The 24511-nt window shown below is 40.8% G+C and overlaps 2 protein-coding genes across 5 annotated transcripts; both read right to left on the bottom strand.

The window, feature by feature from the left end:
- Window positions 1-2529: 2529 nt before the first annotated feature.
- Window positions 2530-9858, bottom strand: erlin1 (ER lipid raft associated 1). 2 transcript variants are annotated; one of them, XM_056435892.1, is made up of 12 exons: window positions 9763-9858; window positions 8352-8844; window positions 7713-7794; window positions 7045-7091; window positions 6888-6949; window positions 6650-6775; window positions 6482-6555; window positions 6146-6204; window positions 5922-6013; window positions 5679-5768; window positions 5493-5572; window positions 2530-4906 (listed from the first exon to the last, which is right to left on the bottom strand). In XM_056435892.1, exons 2-12 carry the CDS (start codon window positions 8462-8464, stop codon window positions 4742-4744), a joined length of 990 nt encoding a protein of 329 aa, XP_056291867.1. In that variant the 5' UTR covers window positions 8465-8844; window positions 9763-9858; the 3' UTR covers window positions 2530-4741. The 2 variants fall into 2 exon arrangements, with proteins under 2 accessions (XP_056291867.1, XP_056291866.1); XM_056435891.1 differs by having other exon boundaries at window positions 8352-8480.
- Window positions 9859-10658: 800 nt separating this feature from the next.
- Window positions 10659-23978, bottom strand: LOC130207612 (inhibitor of nuclear factor kappa-B kinase subunit alpha-like). Of its 3 annotated transcripts, XM_056436273.1 has the most exons (22): window positions 23868-23978; window positions 23086-23210; window positions 22903-22997; window positions 22687-22804; window positions 22531-22600; window positions 22348-22436; window positions 22153-22242; window positions 21924-22048; window positions 21377-21484; window positions 21121-21256; window positions 20828-21028; window positions 20289-20391; window positions 15425-15548; window positions 15180-15331; window positions 15021-15082; window positions 14825-14934; window positions 14641-14690; window positions 14258-14366; window positions 13981-14128; window positions 13807-13856; window positions 11299-11398; window positions 10659-11033 (listed from the first exon to the last, which is right to left on the bottom strand). In XM_056436273.1, exons 2-22 carry the CDS (start codon window positions 23188-23190, stop codon window positions 10968-10970), a joined length of 2211 nt encoding a protein of 736 aa, XP_056292248.1. In that variant the 5' UTR covers window positions 23191-23210; window positions 23868-23978; the 3' UTR covers window positions 10659-10967. The 3 variants fall into 3 exon arrangements, with proteins under 3 accessions (XP_056292248.1, XP_056292249.1, XP_056292250.1); XM_056436274.1 differs by lacking the exons at window positions 23086-23210; window positions 23868-23978 and having other exon boundaries at window positions 22680-22804; window positions 22903-22992; XM_056436275.1 differs by lacking the exons at window positions 10659-11033; window positions 11299-11398; window positions 13807-13856 and having other exon boundaries at window positions 13986-14082.
- Window positions 23979-24511: the final 533 nt, after the last annotated feature.

Below are 24511 nucleotides of genomic sequence, written 5' to 3'. Positions count from 1 at the left end.
TTAACATTCCACATTGTCTTTTTGAACATGAGAGTGGAGCAAATCAGGAGAGCAGAGATTTGAAACAGTGAAAGGAACCAAACCGAAGCATATGCGGTGTCAGGTTTATGACCGTCTGTCACTCTATTGATGGCCAAGTCTAAAACTACATCATTCATTTTCTAAGCATCTCTTGTTCCTGTTCAAGTGTGAAGTGGTCAAAGATAGATCGCAGTTGTTAATGACTTAATGTTCCAGTTTCAGAATACATGCAGATGACCAAATATAGTAAACGATCGCTGACACGGATCACAGCCTGTGTTCGGTCTCTTAAAATACAACTCTTACTTCCCTTTCTGTCGTCTCAAGTCATGCCAGGGAGATGGGGTTGTGCGGGTTGCTCCACGTTGTCAGTGTTGCTCTGTCCCTGCGGAGTCTTTGATCCTGACCCCTCTGTTGGTGTAGAACAAGAGACAGGCGACCTGCTGATCTTCTTCCACTGCCTGCTGCTATGACTGAGCTCCGTCGTGCTGATCGTCTTTATACCACCTTATCAATCACCATTATTGAGCTTACAGCAATATAACACTGAGGTACAAATCTCACGTGTCTTATCACTCCAAGCTCGGTGGCGAGATAGTGAACAACTCGTTGGTTGGTCCAGGTTTCTGTTTGGTTTGTACTGGGCCTGTTAATCTAGTTTATTCAGAAGACATATTTGCACCATCGACTCCTGTCTTATAACGCTCAAATTATTCCTTTTTGGTGGAGCCGCTTATACTCCAAGAGAGTGCGTTAAATAAAAGTGGATGGTGAGACAAAGCTCATCAGCTAAGACGTCTTCCTCCATTTTGAACTATGTCCCTTTAAAGGTCAGCACTGTCCACGCAGCTTGCTATTGGTCAACTGTGATAAATGTAGGACGAAAAGTTCACACACAACCCCTCCCCCATTAAAAAAAACTACAACTTTTACATGGTGTGACCAGGCCTTAACTTTAGGTCAGATATTTTCTCAGAACAAAGCACCATTCAGAGCCAAAGAAGATACAAATGGTGCCCAGGCTGAGTGGAGGCCTTCCCCCTTGTGATGAGTAAACTGACCTTTTATATGTTAAATAATGAAATGCCCATATTAAAGGTTGACTCGTAATTCTTCAACAGGAGAATAAAGAACAACGGACAAATAGGTCGATCAAAGCACATATCATGTAACACAGAATTAGAGCCGACATTTTTCAGCTGACTTGTGTAATGTCTGCAAAAATCCATCCTGAGGGTCACCACAGAAATGTAGAGGAGAAAAGTGAAGAGAAATAGCAAAGTGAATGTGCACCAACACACACACATTGGATAGGAATGTGAGGATAAAGCTTCAGAACAGAGTAACGACGATGACGCTGCCAACTGCCGCTGATGAGTCGTAGATTTAGTCCTTCAGTCTGAGATGAGGAACCACACCCGAGTTCCCCTATGGAGGGACACATCCAGAGGAGTCAAGGCCAGGAGGATCATGAGGATCTGATGATCAGGGTCAAAAGGAAGGAAAGTGAAGAGCTGGCTCATCCAGGAAGCAGCAAGCGTGACCTTGACACCACTTCCTGTGAGGGAGGGGGGGGGGCTTTAAACCTGCTGCACCCCTCACACCAAATCAGACCACCCATTAAAAAGAGCCCACAAATACACACAAAATACTCTTCACTTGCGTAATCAAGTTGAGGGTGAATGAAGTTTCAGGAAAGAAACAGATCTGGGGTGAGACGATAACTAAACACCCTCCTTTAGAAAGCAACGCCTGATGTTTTGTCTGGGACAGGATCTGTAAGGACTGAGAGGTCATGAGAGGAAGCTATCCATCATCTGGTTATTCAGGCAGTAGTCACACACGCACGGCTTCCTGGAAAGCCTTTGTGAACGGCTGACTTGCTTGCCGAGGGCAGGACTTTAGTGTCATTCTCTTGGGATGACCATTTTACAGATTCATCGGACTAATACATTATGTGTGTTAGAACAGGGATTGTGATAAGATTGTGACTACACAACACATCCACTGACTCCTCTGTGTCACCACAACCACTCATCTAAATAAGTCACTAACCCACACGTGCACATTGTAAACCTGTGAAAACATCTCCACTGGAAATAATTGTTTATGAATGTGTCGAGAGAAATATATATGTACCCCCTTCAGTCAAAACCAGGCCCAAATTCCAAACGTGTATCTTCAGTATGTGTGCATGGGTAGTTTAGGAGTCCTACAGAATATGGGAACTTTTAGTTTTCTTCTCTTAATCTGTGCACAGATATATGCAGTATGATGCTCAGGCGTTGTGTACCCTCAACGTTTATAACTGTTGTGCTCAAGCTTGATTTTTCTCACGTAGTCGTATAGCTCTACAGTTCTGCTCCCTATCCAGTTGACCCTGAACTGAGCCCATACTGGTGCTTATGCAGTTACACTTTTAAAGTTTGGTGTTACACGGTGTTAGCTTTCCACCTGCTGGCATCCAAGTGTACTGCACAACGTCCACACAAAGCAGCACGGCTGGAGAAGAGAGGTACCAAAATAGGTTTTATTTCACAAGAACATTGTCAAAACTTGAAAACATTGTTGCATATAAACCTTTTAGAACAAGGAGACGGTGTTTTAAATGTCCCAGATTGTACAAAATAGTAACCCCCCAAAAAATTGATTCAAAACTCCTAGTTTGCATTTTTATTTGAACCCACCACCAAAGCAAATGCAGTATGCAGCCTTTAAATCTCATTCATAGCCAAGTTAACATCACAACGTCTTCCAAACCCTAATAGTTTCTACTGCTAGTCCAGTCTCTCGGTAAAGTCTGTGACGAGGCCGTTCTGTTCCGTTTGTACATCCAAGCTCTTAAGAAGTCTCACACTTAAGTTCAAATGGAGTTTTTTAGTTTCTAGGAATTACTGAATCTTTAAGTCTGGGCTAACCCATTATTATTTAAGGCTTGCATTCTGAAAAGTGGAAGTACGATATAATAGAGCTGAACAAAATCCAAAAGCATCATAACATAATAAAAACTAGCACCAACTTGCATCTCATTGAAGCCAAAGCTTTGTTTTTAATAGAAATGCTCGTTGTTGTGTTGCACTGGAACTCATATCGTTACACACAACTGATCAGAGATTAAACAGACTCTCACTTGAGTCAGTTAGCACTGTAATTAGGAACTGTGTGCGCCACTAAAATTATCTTGTTTAGCAGAAACGTTGCATCCTATAAATTCTTGCATTACAGAAAAATGTAAACATCGACCATAGAATGGAGATTCTGTTTATCATTTTTATACACCGACAAACCAACATGCTCATAATACTCAATGTCTCAGATTTACAAATCAAAGTTACTTTCTTGTTTCAAAGATATTTTAAACTTTTTTGCACAATTTTTACTTTTAAGGGTCTAAGCTCTGTCTAACATTTAGCAGCTTTTTGTGAAAAAATTAAACTCAATTTCCTAAGAATTTACAATTAATCACATCTGGATAAGCTGTATAGCAGAGTTGGCAAACCATTGCAGGCACTACTAACCACCTGAATCAAGCCACGACACATGTCCACATGCACGCCCTGATCACCAGAGCCAGAGGGAGGAGAGAACGATGTGCTGCCTTCTTGACAACAAATACAAAGCACAACTTCCTCCTGTGGCACGATCACGCAACCGTTTTATTGTTACACTGCCATATTAATTAACTTTGAATTATTAATCTAATTAAATTAGCTTTAAGAAAATAAACCCTTCCCCCTCACAGTAAATCATCTCAAAGTCTTCATGAGGTGGCTGCACTCTCAACTACAACTAACACCAAACTACTGCCAAGCTAACAGAAACTACAACTGCATTTACACCAATCTGACACCACTCTATATTAAATATATAAACTGCGAAAACACAATGAGAGCCCTCCAACTTCAAAGACTTGGGGATCTGTAGGATTGTATCCAACTTTATGCAAATTCGGGGGCAATTTAACAAAGTCAGGACACATGTTTCTAGAACGCTATAGTTCAAAAATCAACTTTCACAGATCAAGTTTTCATGTCTGAGATTTTCACCAACTGGAAAACTTGTATATGACAAATGCATAATGCTCATAACTATTTGTAGTTCCTCCACAAGCAGCATTTAATGAGGTGTGATTACCAGTCCTCACATTCCTTCATGTCGCGAGAGAAGAGCCAACTCGGGATTTAGTGTAAGAGAAGATGGCAGAGATGACTTACCCACAATGCACGCTGACACAAACCAAACCACATTTAATCAATTAGTGCCTCCTGTTTGTTTCCAGTTCAGCTCAAACAGAAATTAATTCTCATAAGTTTTCATCACTCATCTTGCATACAACAAACAAAAATGAATGCAGATCCAACAGCTAAGCTGCACTGATTGCAAGCACGTGGAAATTAAGACGACTACTTGCTGTCTTCTTCCCAGGCAGAAGCATTTATTATGCTTTTGATTTTTAATTATGGCATCATTCTTATTCCTAAAACCTGTCTTCCCCAAAAGAATGGAAGGTAAAAAAAAAAACACTTTCCCTTTTATCTTGCTTTCACTTCCGCGTGCCTTTCAATTTTCACACCTTTTTGTTTTCCATTTAAATTTAAGACTGAAGTGTGTTATTCACAAAACGAGCTGCAAAGCTATCCCACGCATCATCTTCAGTACAATGCTCCCCACCGGACAGACAGGTTCTCCTGTCCTTTGCAGAGGCACAGCTGTGGACTCTTTACCCTTCTAGTTTTGTTTTTAGGAAGTCTGGTTGAGCACTGGACGGGCGGACAGAGGTTCCCTCTATGAACATGTTTGGGATGTCCTGGCCAAAGTAGATCTTACTGTTCGCTGCTATGGACTGGTACTTCATCAGCTCCAGGTACACTGGGGTTAACTTCACCTGTAAAGATTGAGAAGAAAGACAACAGTATGTGAGGATAAGATTCAGGCTGGGTCAGTATGGGAGGTCATTATTACACTGGATTCAGCTCAGGGGACAATTAATCAATCATGACATGGTATTATGCTATTATAATGTAACAATGATTATAGTGTAGCTTTTATAAATATAGCTCCCAATATTGTAACTTTATCTTTAGGCCATTAGATAAGATGTCTGTGTGTTAATGTATAATTACCTTCGCATTGAAAATGCGGAAGGTTATGTTTTGATCGCCGTGTATTTATTTGTATGCGTGCGTGCGTGTTATTCGCATAAGTCAAAAAGTATTAAACCGAATCGCATGAAATTTGGTGGGATGATTGGTTATTATCCGGGGACCATTTGATTAGATTTTGGGATCGATCGGGTCAAAGTCATGAAAAGGTCAAAATCTTATTTTTACCATATTTCTATCCAATTGGCATGCAACTAATGCCAAAATGTTCATAATTCAATGCCCAATCTTGTGATATGCGAAGGTATGCGCTCTACCGAGTGCCCGTTCTAGTTAACATTATGCTAACAGCATTTATGTATTTTTTACCTTGTTTGCTTCAGCAAACCTTTCAGCAGTGTAAAAGTCGGCATCAGCTCTAGCCTTCTCCCTCGCCAAGTAGGCAGAATCTGAAACAAAGAGACGGTGTTGAATGAGACAGACACATGACAGACCAGTTCACCAGCAATAAACAACTCCATCCCAGAGGAGAAAACTGAAAGCAATGAAGCTAACCCTCTATTTGAGAGATCTTCTTCTCCGTCTCTTTCTCCATCACCTTCTGTTGGAAATGGATCTCGGCTACCTGGGCCACTTTCTGAGCCTCTATGGGACAGACACAAACATGTGAGCTTTCACAGATGTACACAAGCTGGAGTGAGATAGCAGGGTTACACATGAGTGACTAAAAGGGGGAATGACCGTCATACAAATGACAACCTGGCCGGCTGATTTATGGCAACACGGCATCACATTTACCAATAATGGCCCTCTTTCTTTCAGTCTCAGCTTCCTTTTCCACCACCCTCTGAGTCTGAGCTGTTATTAACAGACGAGTCTTCTCTGCTTCCCTGCATATACAACACACATACACAAAAAAGGTTCATGCAAATATTTAACTTTATGTGTAGTCTTCCTTGACTTGGCAAGAATTTGAAACATGCACTAAGCCTGCGCTACTAAGTACAGATTTACAAACTTACATGAGTTCAAAGTTCCTCCTGATAGATTCAGGGATCTTTGGCTTGGTAACACGGACTGCCTTCGGTGCAGAGGAAAAGAAGAGACAATTAAATTGTAAAATATATTGCGAAAATTACGATGTGCAATCTCGGTTTACGTTATTTCATAAGAGAGCGACAATCGCATTTGAGAATGTTCAGTGTAAATTGCGAGATGTGCGTTACTGATCAGAAGAAAACAGGTTATTCTACATCTTTAATGCAGTCTTCACTCTGAACTATCTCCACCAGCATCAGACACTTGAAAAAGAAAGCCTTACCGTGTCCCTCAAGTTATTGTTGTATGTGTTTAAATACCTGTATTGTCAGTCCAGGTGCCATAATATTGAGATCTTTCTGCAAAGCAATCTTCATGTTCTCATCTATGATGTCTGCAAGACAAAAAACAGCCGCTGCTTTTTAGATATATTACTTATTGTGCTTTCCCAAGGAAATGTGTTGCCACAGCAGCAAAAGCATACTCACCAAATAACTCGATGTAGACCTCCTGCAGTGTGTGTACACTGCAGAACTGGTTGAGTTCATGGTGAATCTTGTTGAATATTAAAGTTTTGTCATAATCAGCTGTGTAGTTCCTCACAATTTCCAACACTGCAAATAAACGAACAAGGGCAACTATTGTTGTAACGCCAAGCAGCCGGCAGGGTAAAGAAGTCAATCAAATAAGAACGATTTGCACTGGCAATAATGGAACGTGGTGTACCTGCTGAAGGGACCAGCATGTTAACAACTTCAATTCTGTCAAAATAGATCATCACACCACCACTGTAAAAAGAAGAGAAAACATTTTTTTAGGTTAATCTTTAATACATACTGATTTTCAGGAATTGATCAATTTCCACCAATAAGCTCAGTCTTACCTTGTTCCACAAGGCACATTCTTGATCTCGTCAGTTTGGAGAGTGGTCTAAAACATACAAAATTAAATAACATTCACATGATCTAATAATAAAGATTATTCTTCAACAACAATGGCCATTTTATAAACATGTATTGGCATTTAATACGTGACATGATCATTTCCCCTAGTTTTATGTAACTTTTTAAATAAAAACTAGTAGATAAAAGTAGTGCATGCTTGTTTGAAGTAAAATGGAAAAACACTTTTCATGCAAACAAAGGTGAGCATCGATTTAATGTGATAGTTATTGGTAAAAGACAAACAGTTTCTGTTGTGCTGGTTACAAATGTTGAGGATCCAAATAAATAAAAAAGTAAACAACCACATGAATATTATTTAAATTATTATGTTTTCTCAAAAAAAACATGAAGTGTATTTAATTATCTTCATCCAATTAAAAAATTTAAATTATATGCATATTTAGTAGCACAAGAAAAACTGCACACGAAAAAATTAGTCTTACTTATACAGCCACCATGGTTGAACGGCAACTGTTTGCATGCTGCAGCTGATATATTTATAGAAATTCCCATTCAGTTTTGTATGCATCAGCTCATTCTGGTCGACTCTTACTTTGCACAGGCCTCTGCTAACAGGCCAAGATCGAGGGCTGAAAGGGAAGTTTACCTGCACTGATCTGAATGTGGTAATGAAGGGCATCATAATGTGATATCCAGGATGGTTGGGATAAGTCAGCAATGCCCCACCCCTAAAACAAATACAAACAAATTATTTGGTCTCCATTCTTAAGATTAAATTATCTACTGACTTTAGAGGGTGAACCAAAGAAAAAGGACTGAATGTTGTCTGAGGGTGTAACAGAAATGTATGAGGGTGTGGTTGAATAGCATTAACTCACAGGGTATTCCTGCTTTGTCCAGCTAATGAACACAGTCCACAATGTAGGCCTTTTATCAAGGCTATGTCCCATATATTATATTCCCCCACTGTCTAACCTTCCTGCAGGGACCAGTGAAGTGTAATCTGAATCACCGTTTTTGATCAGTCTGTGTAACATTTGATTAATTTGTACAAAGGCAAAAGCTTGTAGTAGCACCTCAGAGGCTCAGGTCGGGAAAATCCCGCGCAAAAATTTTCGGCAAGGGCATCTTGTTTTTCTCTCTTGGAGCATGCAAGCTAAAGTAAATATTTCCAAAACCAGACTAAATGTATATGAATCATCAAATAACAATGTGTCATCCATATTCTTATTATATGTTTGTTATTTTTATCAGGCAACAATACTAAGGGTCAGTGTTTCGATACCTGTAGTACACAGCAAGGTGTCCTTCTTCTATCTTGTGAACAGAGGAGTGCAACATGATGGCCAACAGTCCTGCTATGGCTCCAAATACTGCCCCTACGTGCGGCATCGGCATCCTTGCTAGTAATTACCTACCGACAAGCATAGAAAAAAGCATAAACATACAAAAATATGTATACAGGGCACAGTAATCAAAATAATAATACATTGTATTTAAATGGCGCTTTTCATAATACTTAAAAGACACTTTACAAACGTTTAAAATCATCATAAAAGAGCTATACAAAAAATGCATAGAGCACACAATCACACAATAAAAGCAGTTGTGAAAAGGTGGGTTTTGATTTGAGATTTAAATAAGGAAAGGTCAATGCCGTCTCGGATGAGTTTGGGCAGAGAGTTCCAGAGAGAGGGGCAGCGATAGAGAAGGCTGTCTTCAGCCCTGAGGTCAGATCTTCACTGGAATGGTCAGCAGCAGTAGACGGTCAGTTACCACTGTATTAGGAAAACGTAGTTAAAACTAAAGCACAGAATAGTCCCGAGTGAAATCCTACATTCATGAAGGTTTGAATGTTTGGCATGTCGGTGAATGAATTATTCATTTATTATTATTGAATTATCCTGGAAGGTAAATCTAATATTCTGTGTATAAACATTGGAATAGACAAACTATAAATATGTATTTATATTATATATATAAACATCACAATTATTATTTTAAAGCTAGAAAATGGGAAGAAAATCCATTTTAAAATCATTTTCACTGAACTTTGTTGTACAAACGTTGCAAGGGGTACAACTGAGATATGCAAGTGTTTCATGGTTGACACGTTATTGTCACCAGACAGAGCCCGGAGGTCCGACCGCAGCACAAGGGCACTCGTTGATAGCACGCTAGTTCATTTGTACATTTAGCGTTATGACCTTCTGCAACAAGTCTATGGTTAACGCGTATGTGAGAGCAAGTGTTAACCGTGTCGTGATTAAACAGTTATCGTCGTACGAGATCAGAGCATGATCATGAACGGCAGCTGCCTCCACTGGAAGCAGCCCTTTAGGAAGTCTATTTTTATCTCAACATACACGAGGAGCTAACATTAGCTTGTAGGATCCGGCTACTCGAAAAGAAACTAGCGAGCAGCTCCTCTGTCAACACGTGAAGCACCGTGTGTTTGTGCACCACATATAAAGTCTTCTTCAACAAAACCATAGAAATGGACGACTGAATTCATTTATTTCTGCAGTAGCAACGTCTGAAACACGCGTCGGGTTGCAACGTTAACCTAGCTAGCTAGCTAACTGGGTCACAGAGCGTTAGCTAGCTCGCGCTCGTCGTCCACGGCTGTGTTTCTGAAGTCATTTATTATTTCAGCTTGCTAGAGCTGCGAGCGGACACCAAACGAGTTAACTCACCTGGGACAACGCTGAAATACAATTATCAATACGTAGGCGTACTAACAAATGTCTGGTTTGTGATCAATAGAATGAGAACTGTATCGAATCGTTTCCCTTTCTGTTCTAATGATTCACGTGCCCGCCCCCTCACCCCGCCTCTCGGGTCACGCTCTCGTTTTTACTTTATACGTTCCTTCAAGTGCTGAAGGAAATAGTATTCATTATGGGATTCGTTTAGTGTAATAAGTATTTGGCATTTGTTTAGTATAAATAGAATAAATAAAATGCGCCTTTAAATATCCATATGGCAGTACTATCCAGAGCTTACATTCTACCTTAGTATGAACGTACGGTTAACACACATTTTGTATTTTATTACACACGTTATATATATTTTTTTAAACAGGATGTATTGAGATGCCAAATAGATATGCCTTCTGTTGTTATATTATAAATTAAGTATGTAATGGCTTTAGAAAAAATCTAAAAGAGACACTGATTCAGGACCAGAAGCCATACTTTAGATTTACATACAGTAGACTATTATATTATATATATATATATATATATATATATATATACACAAACATTAAACTTGCAGGCTGATGAACGGTTAGGGATTACAATGTTGTAGTGTATTTATATTTCAGTGTCTGGTAGTCAGTGCAAATAGTTTACTGTTAATGTATTACAGTACATACTAACATATTTACAAAAATGAGAAATGGTGGTACTCTTCATGTCCTTATTGTCTGCAATAAACCAGCTCCCAAGAGAATTTTGAACCCAGGGTTCCATAAACAAGCAATTTCCTGTATGTGTGCAGGCAGTTGTCTGGTTCACTGTGTGAATGTAAATAACCAGATTCTTTCAACAGCTTTAACACTTGCAGAGACAAGACTAAACATGGTATGTGCCATATATTTATAAAATTTATTCACATTCCATCATGCAAAGTTTTTCAGCAGCAATGTTTTACTCCAATCAATATAACACGTAAAATAAATAAATCTTTGTTACGGCTACAACTCATTAATATACATTTAAGTTAAAACATTAATAGCTTACCATATCATGCTGTTGCACACTTTGTTTTAGAGCATTACATGTATGTAAAAAGACACAGTATGGAATCACAAAGCTTTCAGATAGTTTAACTCTGATCAGGCACTTGTTGACAGAATACATCTCTAACTCTTAACACTTAGACACACAGTCTTTGGTCAGTTTCCACAGCTTCCGGGGTTGGGCTTTAATTCTCTGTACCGAGTCCAGCTCCAGTCTAGATCCTGGTGAGAGAACAAACACGTTAAGACAACTAAACACAACCGTATCTATCTATCATCTACTGGACATTTGTATGCCATTCTCAAAAATCACAACATAAACCTTTGACATCAAATAGGTGAAACTGCATGATCGAGGAAAGACTGAATGCAAATGTAAGGTTTTATGAAGTCTTTTAAGTCAATCAAAAATAGTCAACAGGGAGTTAATTTAAGGACCTGTTGACATGCATGAACACACACACTGCCTCACTCCTCTATACCATACCATTACACTGTTCTCCATGTCCTGGGTGGCGTCTTGCAGCAGAGATGTTAGTTGACTCAGATAACGTTGATTCTCCTCCAGTAACTGGTAAACAGTTTCACTGAAAAAGACAAAAGAATGTAATGAATGTTTTTTTCCCAGGGATTTCCACCTCTGACCCAAGAAATGTCAGCATCGTACACAAAACCAAACAAATATAGTGTTCACGTTCAAATACACATACTACCAGTTTACCAGAAAAAAATGTCCCAATACATAATATGTCAAACGCTGTGTGCCAAAAATACCAAGATGTCCCTCTGCATCTAGACGCCAGCACGCTTTCCTCACTATTCGACCCATAATTTTCTGCACGGCAGATATACGAGCAGGATGGTCAAAGTTCAAGGCGCACTGTTATGACAATGTAGTACATCCCAAATGAATGCATTCTGCACGCAACATTATTTACTTTGTAAGGGCAGCTGTAGTATGCATTTCAATAAAAAACGAAAAAGTATACAAGTTGGAATGCAGTGTTTATCTTTTCAAGACTTTGGGGCTTCATATTACATTTTTTTCCCATTTGCAAACACACAAAATAACACAGATCACACAATTGTTGAAACTGACACTCAGAGAACAGCAAGAACAAGAGCTCAAGTCTCAACAGCATAAAAACATTTTCTGTTTTACACCCAATTTCTAAATTAAACATATTACCTATTGCAGCACACTGCTCACGGTTTACTACTTAAGATGCAGGAATCTGACAAAGTCATTTCGTTGGCCATTTTAAAACACTGCCATTCACAATACCACAACCATGGACCATTTAGCTGATACAAGTGCCGCATGGCCAAACACCTACTTTCTTGATTCTCCACTCACATATTTATCAATATCAATTAGATTGTCAGCACTATAAAAACACCACAGATGCATACCTTTTTACAATAACAATGGAAGCCAACATTTAAGCAAGAGGAAAAGGTAGAGGGAAGGTAAGAGTGAGAGGTACGGGTAGATATTTATGTGGGTGCTGTCCAAGGCTGGATACCTGACTCTAGGTGCCCAAGCTAGGAGGCGAGACGCAGCCCAAGTACTTTTCTATCTTCGTTTTTTTATCAGTTTTATTTTATTCGAGAGTACACAACTGTAATATATACTGCATGTGCTAAGCATGCTGTTCTGATTAGTTGGGAGGAAAAATACATATATTTGGTTTCAAAATGGCCCTTGTTTCGGGTGTATCCAGCCTTTGCCCAATGTCTGCTGGGATGGATGAGCAGTTAAAGATAATGGATAGATGATTGTTACAAAATGTATTTGTGTTTCTGCACATGTATCTCTGCAGATAACTATTATTGAGACATAGCAGAGTGTCGTTGGTTGGACAAAATATTTTAACATTTTGATTTGGAAAAGTGTTTATGTAGTTTTGAATGCAGTGGTTCACTTTGCAGGATATATGAAGTGTTTTGCGCTTTCGGTGTGTGTTTTTGCTAATTGTGTTAAGTGTTTTGACAAACTGAGCCCTGTTTTAAAGAATGTGTGTTAGTAATCACAAACAAGTGTATGGTCATTTGAATAGAGGGGAATATGAGTCCTTTTTCTTCAAGCTAATAGACTTTGAGGTGCATGCGGTGACCCCTTGTGGCAGCTTTGCGATTTGAACCAAATCCAGCAGACGGTTTCAAAAGATCATTAAACGTGTACTACACATTGTAGATTTAAACTCATCTTTTAAAATGCAGCTAGTGACACTACATACTGTTTTGGTGTGACGAGTCCCTCAACAAAACACCTCATGGATAGCAGCCCACGGACTTTAGCTACCTCTCCCGGACAAGGGAAACAGGGGCACCCTCCCGGAACCAGACCCAGGCGGGGAGGTCACCGGCGAGCGTCTAGTAGCCAGGCCTTTGTCCTTTTCTGGAGTTGCCCAGGGTGAAAGGCTGAGCGCTGCTGTGTTGGAGTTTTCCCTGGAGAAGGAGAGGGTCGCCTCCCCTGCGCCTACGGGTTGCGGGGAGTAAGGCTCTGACTGTTGTTTATGCTTATGCAACCGCAATCTCGTTCTTTCGGTCACTGTTTGTGACCATAGGTGAGGGTTGGAACGTAGACCGACCATTAAATTGAGAGCGTTGCCTTTCGGCTCAGCTCCCTCTTCACCAAGACGGTCCGGTGCAGCGCCTGTTTTACTGCTGTAGCCGCAACAATCCGCCTGTCGATCTTCGGCTCCATCTCACCCTCACTGGTGAGCAAGACCCTGAGATACTTGAACTCCTTCGCTTGGGGCAGGCACTCTGTTCCAACCTGGAGGGAGCAATCCACCAATTTCCGGCAGAGCACCATGGCCTCAGATTTGGAGGTGCTTACTCTCATCCCCCCCGTATTGCAGGTGAGAGGGAAGTCCGGGTCAGCCTGCTGGGTCTGCTGCCACCGCGACCCGACCCCGGATTAAACGGATGAAAATGTATGGATGGTCCCTTAACAGTCATGTATACTTGTGACTTTTACGAAGCTCACCTGCCAGTGGGTTGTTGCATCAGTGACTGTGATGGAGTATTGTTCTGGGCCTAAACACACAACCACACACTGTATTAGCTACAGTTTCATTTGACATATACTTGTAATACTATATTGCATGAGCTTCACAAACCTCACACATCACTGATAGCTGATAATTCGTTAGATACTCACACAGGCAATCTTGAGGAGGTACCAGAACTCTTTCTGTCTCTTCATTTGCATCTGCATCACTGCAGCCTCTGCAGTTTTTATGTTCTCTACCGCCCTCTCCAGCTTTGGGAACAAATCAACGATTTTTTGCTTACACACGAGAATTGTACTACAGGAAAAAAGATGAGGAAAAACACAAAAGACACACAGGGAACTGTTAAACAATATCTCGGTTGAACTGAACTTTGCATGGTTGTATGTGTGTGTTGAAGTCTGTTTAGACTACTGGATAAATTACCTCAGGTGAGTGTACAAGTCTTTCAGCACTCTGTCCTGGTTCTGAACTGTTTGGAGTATCATCTTCACCATGTCCGAGCTGTCACTGTAGCCATGTGGAGGGTCAGGACCTGTACGAGCACACTTCTATGATCATCTATGTTCTATCATCTGACAGAGGCATGTAAACAAATACTGCATGCCATCCTGATATTCACAACCACCATGCTGAGGAATTAATTTAACAATCGTGACACAATTGTTCAGCCGATTTAATTATTTGTTATACAGCTGAATTGTATCCATAGAATAATCAGATTCCACTGTAATTGTCTATAAACAACAAAAGGCAGGAGCCCCTACAACTGTTGCCTATTATTTTAAATGTTAATAATGTGTACTTACTTTTGCATTTAGCTTTCAGTTGCTTGTAGAGTTCAATAGCCTTTTCCTCTCTGAAAAAAAAAAGCAAAGAGGGGGTTCTTTTTTATTCATTTTCAAATGATACATGTGTAAGATGTCCATGTGTAGAATGAACAATTTGTTCTTGCTTTAATCATTCGTCCTGTTCATACTGGCAGATACTCACAGCTGTTCCATTACATCCCCCTGTCTCCTTGCAAATGGACTCCTCTGCAACTCCACGATCTCCGAATGCAGAGCCACTATCTCTTCATCCAGATACCCCATATCTGCAACCTACAGCAGATAAGACCCTGATCATGGAATGCTTTTATATGACTTCAAGTGAGTTTACAACGGTTAATAATTAACAACGGTCCTACCTTTGAGAACCCATCAGCCTTTTCTTCATTTTCCTGCCAGGTCTTCAACATTTTTTCCGAAGCTTTATAAAAACACACATCAACCACAGATAATTCACTGAAGGCAATATCAAATGACTTTCGATGATGTATCCCAGCAGGAGATTAACATCCACTCACAGATGCCAATGTGTCTCTGCTTGGTGTACTGCTCAAGGTCATTCTGGATGCTGGTCTTAAAAAAAGACAGTTTGGCTCGGAGCTGCTGCGACTGGGAGAAAAGCAGGTTCTTGTATCGCGTTAAGTTGGTGTTGTAGCGCAGCAGGCTCAGCCTACACACACACAAGGACAAAGTAGGCAGATTTCATTGTGCGGGTGGGTGCATGCATGAGTGTGTGTGTGTGTGTGTGTGTTTGTGCACTTACATAGCAGCTCTCTGTCCCTGGAACAGACGAATGTAGTCCTCTTTCAGTCCGCAGATGTAGCTGACTGCTTCGCCCCACACCTTTCTCAGTGCAGACAGCGGGAGCTGCGTCTTAGTCTCCCTGACTGAGACAACACAGAGAACAGACTAAGAACTAAAGAAACTAAAGAAGAAGTTGCTATAACTAAGTATTTGGATCTTGGCTTCAGACTAAAAGCTAATTGTAAACTGAGAAGAAACTGTAAGATTTATAAATTTGAAATCCAACACACTGTTTTATACACATCTACTTAACAAAATGTTTCTAAGTAGACTATCATCATGTAATAATTGTACTTGCTAAATATTTACTAATGTCTGGTGTCATTTTTTTATTTAGTTATCCCTTGTTCAAAAATGTGACGATACTAAGTGTTGAGAAAACGTGAACTTTACTAGAATTCCGATACACTGCACATACACTACCATTCAAAAGTTTGGGTTCACCCAGACAATTTCGTGTTTTTAATGAAAACTCACTTTTATTTATGAAATGAATTGCAAAATGAATAGAAAATATAGTCCAAACATTGACAAGGTTACAAATAATAATTTTGTTCTTCAAACTTCAAGCTCAAAAGAAGGCCAGTTTTACAGGTTCTCTTACCAGCATAACTGTTTTCAGCTGTGCTAACATGATTGCACGAGGGTTTTTAATGGTTCTCTAATCATCCATTAGTCTTCTAAGGCGATGAGCAAACACAATGTACCATTAGAACACTGGAGTGATAGTTCATACCTGCAAACTCATGAGGGGTGAAAAAGGTGACTGGGGGGGGGAGATATTGGGCTATACAAAATAAACTGAATTGAATTGAATGTGTGGCACAATCCTCAAAGACGTGCTCTGATGCTAAAGTTAGCTTCCAAGGTCAAAGAGCAAGACCTTCACGGGCTTCTTTGGTATCTAGATTGCTCAACACTTGACATTTTCTGCATATAAATGTGTGTTGCTGATGGAATCCTCCACAATAACACCAGTGGATGCTGCACAAGCAGCTGCCGGTATCGCACCATGCAGTTTATTTATTGCTCTTCTTCGGTAAACATATCAACAGAACATATTTGCGAATCAAACCCCTGAGCAAATGACAATATCTCGCCCTCCGGTAGCTCCACCCACAGCTCTCAGCCCTCCTTCCATAAACACACAATGATCAGTGCGTCTCCAGCTGCAGGTACCACTTCACCCCTTTTGTGATGCGCAAAGCCGTCAAGTTGATGTTTGGCACCACAAATATAAATATGTTTTAAAACCTTTTTTAGCTGCTTACATTAAGCAGCATGTTCTACATGCTGCTTAATGGACCGATGGACCGATGGACCGATGGAGCCGAGGAGGCTCTGAAGGACTGTTTCGAAACAACTGTGTGGGAAGTATTCAGTGATGCCCATGGGGAAGACATCGACGGTCTCACCGACTGCATCACGGACTACATCAACTTCTGTGTGGAGAACACCGTACCCACCAGGACTGTACGGTGCTTCTCAAACGGCAAACCCTGGATTTCCCCAGAGATAAAGGCCCTCCTCAAGGAGAAAAAGAGGGCTTTTAGATCTGGCAATAAAGAGGAGCTGAAGACTGTGCAGAGGGAGCTGAGGATGAAGATCAGGAGGGGAAGGATGTCTACAGGACGAAGATAGAGGACCAGCTGCAGCAGAGGAACACCGTCGGTGTCTGGAAGGGCCTCAAAGCCATTTCTGGGTTCAAGGGGCCCAACCAACAGCCTGAGGGGGACCAAAAGTGGGTGAACGACTTGAACTTATTTTTAATAGATTTGACCGCCACCCACCACTCCCCCAACCAGACCTCCCGGCTGCTGCAACCCCATCATCTGCACCCCTGTGGACCACTGCCCCCTCTCCCTCTCCCTCACCATCTTCCAGCACACTCGGCTCCCTTCACACCTCTCATACACAGCATTCCACAACCAGCAACCCACTCCAACACCTCACAGCAACCCACCCCCAGAGTGTCCCTTACCCAGGTGAGAAGGGAACTGAGGAGGATCAAAGTGAGGAAGGCCACGGGTCCAGACGGCATCAGCTCAAGGCTTCTCAAATCCTGCGCAGACCAGCTGTGCGGGATAGCGGAGCACATCTTCAACTTGAGCTTGAGGCTGGGGAAAGTACCACAGCTATGGAAGACGTCCTGCGTGGTACCGGTACCAAAGACCGCCCAAGGACCTCAATAGCTACCGGCCGGTGGCATTGACAGCCCACCTCATGAAGACCCTGGAGAGGCTGGTCCTTGCCCATCTCCGCCCTCTGGTGAGTTCATCCCTGGACCCACTCCAGTTCGCCTACCAATCTGGCATCGGGGTGGATGACGCCGTCATCTTCCTGCTACAAAGATGCCTCTCTCACCTGGAAAAGGCTGGAAGCACTGTGAGAGTCATGTTCGACTTCTCCAGTGCCTTCAACACCATACAGCCTTTGCTTCTGAGGGACAAGCTGGAGCAGAGCGGAGTGGACCACCACCTGACCGCATGGATCCTGGACTACCTCACCAACCGTCCTCAGTATGTGCGGATACGGGGGTGCGAGTCAGATCGGGTGTCCTGCAGCACAGGAGCCCCACAAGGAACCGTTCTGGCTCCATTCCTCTTCTCCATCTACACATCGGACTTCAACCACAACTCTGCTAACTGCCACCTGCAAAAGTTCTCCGATGACTCTGCAATCGACGGCCTCATTTCCGCCGATGATGACAGGGAATACAGAGAGCTAAACCAGGACTTTTTAGGATGGTGCCAGCGGAACCGCCTCCAGATTAACTCCAGTAAAACCAAGGAGCTGGTGGTGGACTTCCGCCTCCTCCGGTACCGGTGAGCATCCAGGGACTAGACATTGAGATCGTCAAATCTTATAAGTACCTGGGTGTTCACTTGAACAACAAACTGGACTGGTCCGACCACATACATGCACTTTATAAAAAGGGACAGAGCAGACTCTTTCTGCTGAGGAGACTGAGGTCTTTCGGGGTGCAGGGTGCACTCCTGAAGACCTTCTTCGACTCTGTGGTGGCATCAGCCATCTTCTACGGAGTGGTCTTCTGGTGCAGCAGCATCACTGCAGCTGACAGGAGGAGAATGGACAAGCTGATAAAGAAGGCCAGCAGCGTGCTGGGCGTCCTCTGGATACCGTGGAAGTGGTGGGGGACAGGAGGATGATGACGAAGCTGTCGTCCATGATGAGCCACGCCTCCCACCCCATGCAGGACACTCTGGTAGCGCTGCACAGCTCCTTCGGTCACCGGCTGATTCATCCCCGGTGTCTGAGGGAGAGGTACCAAGTCCTTTCTTCCCGCTGCGGTTAGGCTACACAACCGGCTGAGCTCGGTAGGCCACTTCACAACCAAACTGAACTTGGTCACTCAGCAGTTTATCACTTTATCACTCTACCACTACCTGGTGCAACAACATGTGCAATATGCTGAAGTACTTTTTGTTTATATACTTTGTTTATATATATATATATACTTTTATTCAGTCTGTACATATATTCTACTGTTTTTAATGCTTATTATATTCTACTGATGTTTCTGTAATACTGAGGAATCTTATCTTATCTTATCTTATGTGCACAATATTTAAAGGCATAAGGTGGATTATTTCTCACCTTCATATTACTTTACGTTGCACAGCAAATTGATTCTCGTTTTAATATGTATGACTTATTTTTAATGTTTTTTATTACTTCCCTTAATAGTACGTATGACTTACTTTTAATGGTTTTTGTTACTTACTTTTAATGTTTTTTGTTACTTACTTTTAATGTTTTTTATTTCTTACTTTTAATGGTTTTTATTACTTCCTTTAATAGTATGTATGACTTACTTTTAATGGTTTTTATTCCTTACTTTTAATAGTACGTATGACTTACATTTAATGGTTTTTCTTACTTTATTTTAATATGTATGACTTATTTTTAATGGTTTTTATTACTTCCTTTATAGTATGTATGACTTACATTTAATGTTTTTTATTACTTTATTTTATATGTATGACTTATTTTAAATTTATTTATTTAACTTATTTTATTTATTTATTTCATTTATTATATTCATTTATTTATTTAACTTATGTTATTTATTTATTTAAATTGTATTTATATATTTTATCTAATTAATTTAATTAAATTTAATTTAATTTATTTATCCTAGTTAACTTGAAATTATTATAACCCACAAGCCCCAAAAAGAACAAAGGCACTGGTAATGGTACTCCTGGTTTACTGGGATGGGGTTCGATTCCCTGCAGTGTCCGGCTACTTTTTTGGCATAAACATGGTATAATGTTGTCACTGTTTCTGAAAATAGTGTTTAACGCTTCCTACATTCACTAATAGCTGCTGGAAATGGGCCTCTATACACTTTTGTAGATATTTTATTAAAAACCAGATGTTTCCACATAGAATAGTCATTTACCACATTAACAATGTATAGTGTATTTCTGGTTCATTTAATGTTATCTTCATTGAAAAGAAACAGTGTTTTTCTTTTAAAAATAAGGACATTTCTAAGTTTTTTTTCTTTTTTCTAAGTGACCCCAAACTTTTGAACGGTGGTGTACATGGACATTGACCTCTGCATTTAGCCCATCTTAAGCAATTTACAGTAGCACTGGGCTGCTGTGAAGCGATCAGGGAGCAACTTGAGGTTCAACGTCTCGTACATTTTGACATGTGAGATTTGAAGCCGGAGTTAAACCGCCAACCTTGTGTTTGAAGGACAAAGCGCTCTACCCACACAGCCACTAAAAGAAGTGAGAAGAGTAACTTTTATAACATATGTCTACAGCTCAGTATGCAGTTATATATCTCACCTATAAAGTTGACACTGTCTGGCAGAGCTCTGGCAGTCAGCGGTCCAGAGTACTTGGTCAGGCTCTTGTCGAACAGGAAGACTATGGAGCTGTCCCAGCCTCGCTGAAAGCAGAGAACGAATATCACTGTGAACACTGAAGTGTGTTGGTGGAGGTTTGCTCACTGGTCCAATCTAGCATAGAGCATGCTGAGGTTTAGGCTTGCTGAAACATTTACTTCCAGAAAAACCAGACAGGGTGGAAGCAAGCAACCACCATACACTCATGCATACAGTCTGCTCACCTATTTATGAACAATGTTCCACATATTACATTATTACCGTATGTCTTTTTATTCTACTAAAGACCCTTTGGGAACGAATGTTAACGTGACTGCACTGTTGAATTATGTAAATGAAAGACAACCTAATTCAAATTACCAGTGTAATGCAGATGAAATTTTACAACAAATACAATATACTTGTCAAATGTGCTGCTTATGTATTTGTGGATGGGTCTGTATGACATCCAATGTTTTTGTGTATGTGTGTTTCACATACCAATCCCTCTGGCAGACAGTGTGCGGGTGGTCTGCGTGGGTCGAGGGAGATTCCCGTCTCCAGCAGCAGCTCTTGACTCAGTGGGGAGATGTGTGTCTGAGTGTGTGTCTCCAGACGAAGCTGGAGGGAGTGTAGGCTCTCCTCAGCACCAAAAACCAAAGAGTGCAGCTGGGCAGACGTCATGTCCAACACATGAATCACCTGAGGAAAGAAAGGCACAACGCTGGGTCGTTTGAATCAATTCAATCTAGTTTCAGTAAGTGTTAATAAAAGGCAAGGCTCATATTATTAACCTTCAAGCTTAGAATATTCTGCAGAGTTGTGTAGCAGTATGGCTTGTTTGTGTCAGAATCCAGCCCTCCGCCACGCGTTGCAGCGTCCCACAGTAACAACATCTGCAGAAGGGACTCGACTGGCTCCAACAGTGGCCTGTGAACACACACACACACACACACACACACACACGGAACACAGGTACCTGCAAGTTAGTATGAGGGACGCTTGACTGGAAGGTCTGACAAAGCTTCTAATCTTTTGTTGTGTCTTTACCTGCTGAGATTGTTGGGATAAGGGAGATGTGTGGAGAATCGGACTTCTCCATTCATGTCCTCTACTGCCATGATGTCTTTGGGACCTTTGTTCTTGACTTTACTTGTCCTACAAAAGGAGGTTAACGCGCAAAAAGAGGGAACTGAAAATAAAGCCGACAGATTAAAAACTAGACCAGTAAACTGTTCCAAACTTTCTGCATACATTTTTTTGCAGATTAATACAATTGTTCTGATCACAATCACATCCATAAAAAGTGTATTTCATACCAACATTTTGTATCCTGTACAATCCTGGTTTACAAAATCGGCACTACTCAACATCAAATTAACCTAGTTTAGTATCTTTATATAATAAAATTATACTCAAGCGAAACATTTTGCTGTGATTCATAATTACTGCCACAATCATTACATTATGTAGATCTAATTATATATGTCTATTATTTGTAAAAAAATTTAGACATAGAGAAATTGTAAAATGTTAAATCCCCTAAATGTGTGTTTTAATGTAATATGCATGTCCAAGTTCTTGAAGACAGACTCACCATTGTACAGGCTGCATGTGGTGTAAAAAGGGGCGAAAACCACAAGTGCATTCAAAGATCACTGTCCCAAAGCTCCAGTAGTCCACAGTTACTGTGTAGGGTTTGCTCTCAAACAGCTCTGGAGCCTGAAGAAACATGCAAATAGATTTATATATCAGGGCTTGATTGATGACATCTATTAAAAAAATAACAAAATTGAAGAGCAATGCATTACTGATGCAACACTTACCAGATACTGGAGAGTTCCAACAAAGGATGTACAGAGACTGCCCTGATCGAGGTCTTTTGCATAACCCAAATCTATTATTTTATGGACAAGCTGAAGGAAAACACAATTTCAAAATGAGAGGCACAGTAAACCATGCAATACATGGAATTGAAGATGACAGAGGCTACATGCATGTAAGAAAGGAATTTAATTCACCTTCCCACCAATCTCCTGCAGAACTATGTTTTCTGGCTTTAGGTCTCTGTGAATTATCTTATTTTCATGGAGGTATTGGATACCAGAGCCTGTGTTTGTAAAACAAAATCATTCCATATACATGTATGCATCAACATGTGGTAACAATGACTTTGTAAAAGTAAAAACAGAGGGAAACATTACCAATGTCACTGAGCAGCGAGAGGACTTCACTCTCCTTAAGTCCACAACAATTTTCTGGTTTATTCAAAACCTAAATAATGATGTTCAGAGGTTAGTAGTGCAATGTTGATAAGACAAATATTTGTATGTGGTCTTAATAAAATACCCACTTGGTACCTTGCGTAGGTCTCCTCTTGAGCAGTACTCCATGGCCAACAGGGGTAAGTCATTTAAAGCAATGCAGCTCAACTCCTCTGGGATTTCTCGGGCCTGAACCACGTTCACATGATTCAGCCTATAACAGAGAGAAAGAAAAGAATGACAAGAAGCAAATGTACAGTGAAGTTTGTTCATAGGCTGCTTTTTGAACATAAGTGGAGGATTCACACTCACTTCTTCATGATCTGAATCTCTCTGCCCCAACGGTCTTTGTTCTTGGAGTTCAGTTCCAGGCGACAAAGTTTCAACGCTATCTTCTCTCCCAACTCCTGCTCCAAACACAGAGAGGGAATAAAACCAAGCCAAAAAGAGGGTTTGGTTTCTGTTCTTCTTAGCATACAGATGGTCGGAACTTACAAGGTGCTGGTACAGGTAGACGTGCCCAAAGCCTCCCGTCCCGAGTCTCTCCTTCATCTCCCAGGAGCCACACAGCTGGCTCTGTTTGAGTGCAGTCCGCTCCATCGTGACGGGTCCTGCAGCCGCTGTGGAAGAAATAAACAAAATATGTCACTGTCCAGAAACATTATGGACTACACTGTAGCTCTTCATCACACCTACTGTACTTAAAAGTATAAGTTTAATGCATGCATTTACACATCTTCCTCTATGCATCTGTAAGGAAACGTGTTACATTAATTGTAAAATGTATTATTATTACTTAATAATAAGTAATAATACGACTATAATAGTTATGTATTATAATAGGTTTTGTCATTAGAAAATATCATACATGTTAGTAAACCTTTTCCCACTCGACCTGGCATGTCAGCCACATACTGAACTATTGTTAATCTTATTTCTCCTCTCGCTGCTGTTCGTGTGATTGTGTTCGTGGCGCTGAAGGGAAACACGGCGTCACACAGCAGCGTTAGCTGAACAACCCTCTGTTGTTATTGGGTAGCCATGTTACAATGTTTGAAGTTATATAACTCAAAGACAGTTTGACACATAGTCTACGAAAGACCGCACCTCAAGCTACACACATCAGAAACTCACGAGGACGCCACAGTCAACAGATAACTGTTAGCTGTTAGCTCACTTTGGATTTCAGAACATTGTTGATCTAAATTAGCTAACCGTGTCGTTCACTGCTCGTGTTGTTGTTTATAAGCAAGGTGGTCGAGCCGGCGAAAATATACCTTTACCCTTCAGAGTCCATTAAGCACGGCGTTAAAGTTAAAGTGTGTCTTGTGTTTTGTTGTATTTCTGAGTGGAAAGCTGCTCGACATCTGCGCAAAAGGAAAGTGAAGACTGACAGGCAAACGTCGTTTCTGCGCATGCGTGTCTGTTGTAAGAGCAGTTTTCTAAAAGGTTACTCCTTTCCACACCTAAACTAGCTAACAATGAGTAAGATTATACATTTTAATTCAACAGGGGTGTTAAATAATCCAAGCCGTTTATTTTGTATTATTTATTTGTACCTTGAAAGCAACCGTGTCCATCATAGCGTTTCCAAAACTATGACACGGTCTTCATTTGTCCACTAGATGGCGCTGTATGCCCAGTTTCAGCCATTCTCTGAAGGTCATTAGTATCGTAAAAAGGTTTCCTTTTATTTTAACAGATGCACACATAATGACCAAGACCTCCTTTTCAAAAGAGACCCAAAAAGAAATACTTAAGCTACATTAAAAGCATGCATAAACACATAAAACACAGCAAACACAATTGCTATACACAATTGCTATTAGTTCCATATAAAAGAGAACAATTCAGCTTCAAGTGGCAAACATTATGATGAGAATGCTGTACAATGCTATTTTTTTTAAAGGTATTTAGATAT

Source organism: Pseudoliparis swirei, chromosome 17, assembly GCF_029220125.1.
Source record: "Pseudoliparis swirei isolate HS2019 ecotype Mariana Trench chromosome 17, NWPU_hadal_v1, whole genome shotgun sequence".
Lineage (NCBI taxonomy): Eukaryota > Metazoa > Chordata > Actinopteri > Perciformes > Liparidae > Pseudoliparis > Pseudoliparis swirei.
Note: the sequence above shows the minus strand (reverse complement) of the source record. Positions and strands in the feature narration are given on the sequence as shown.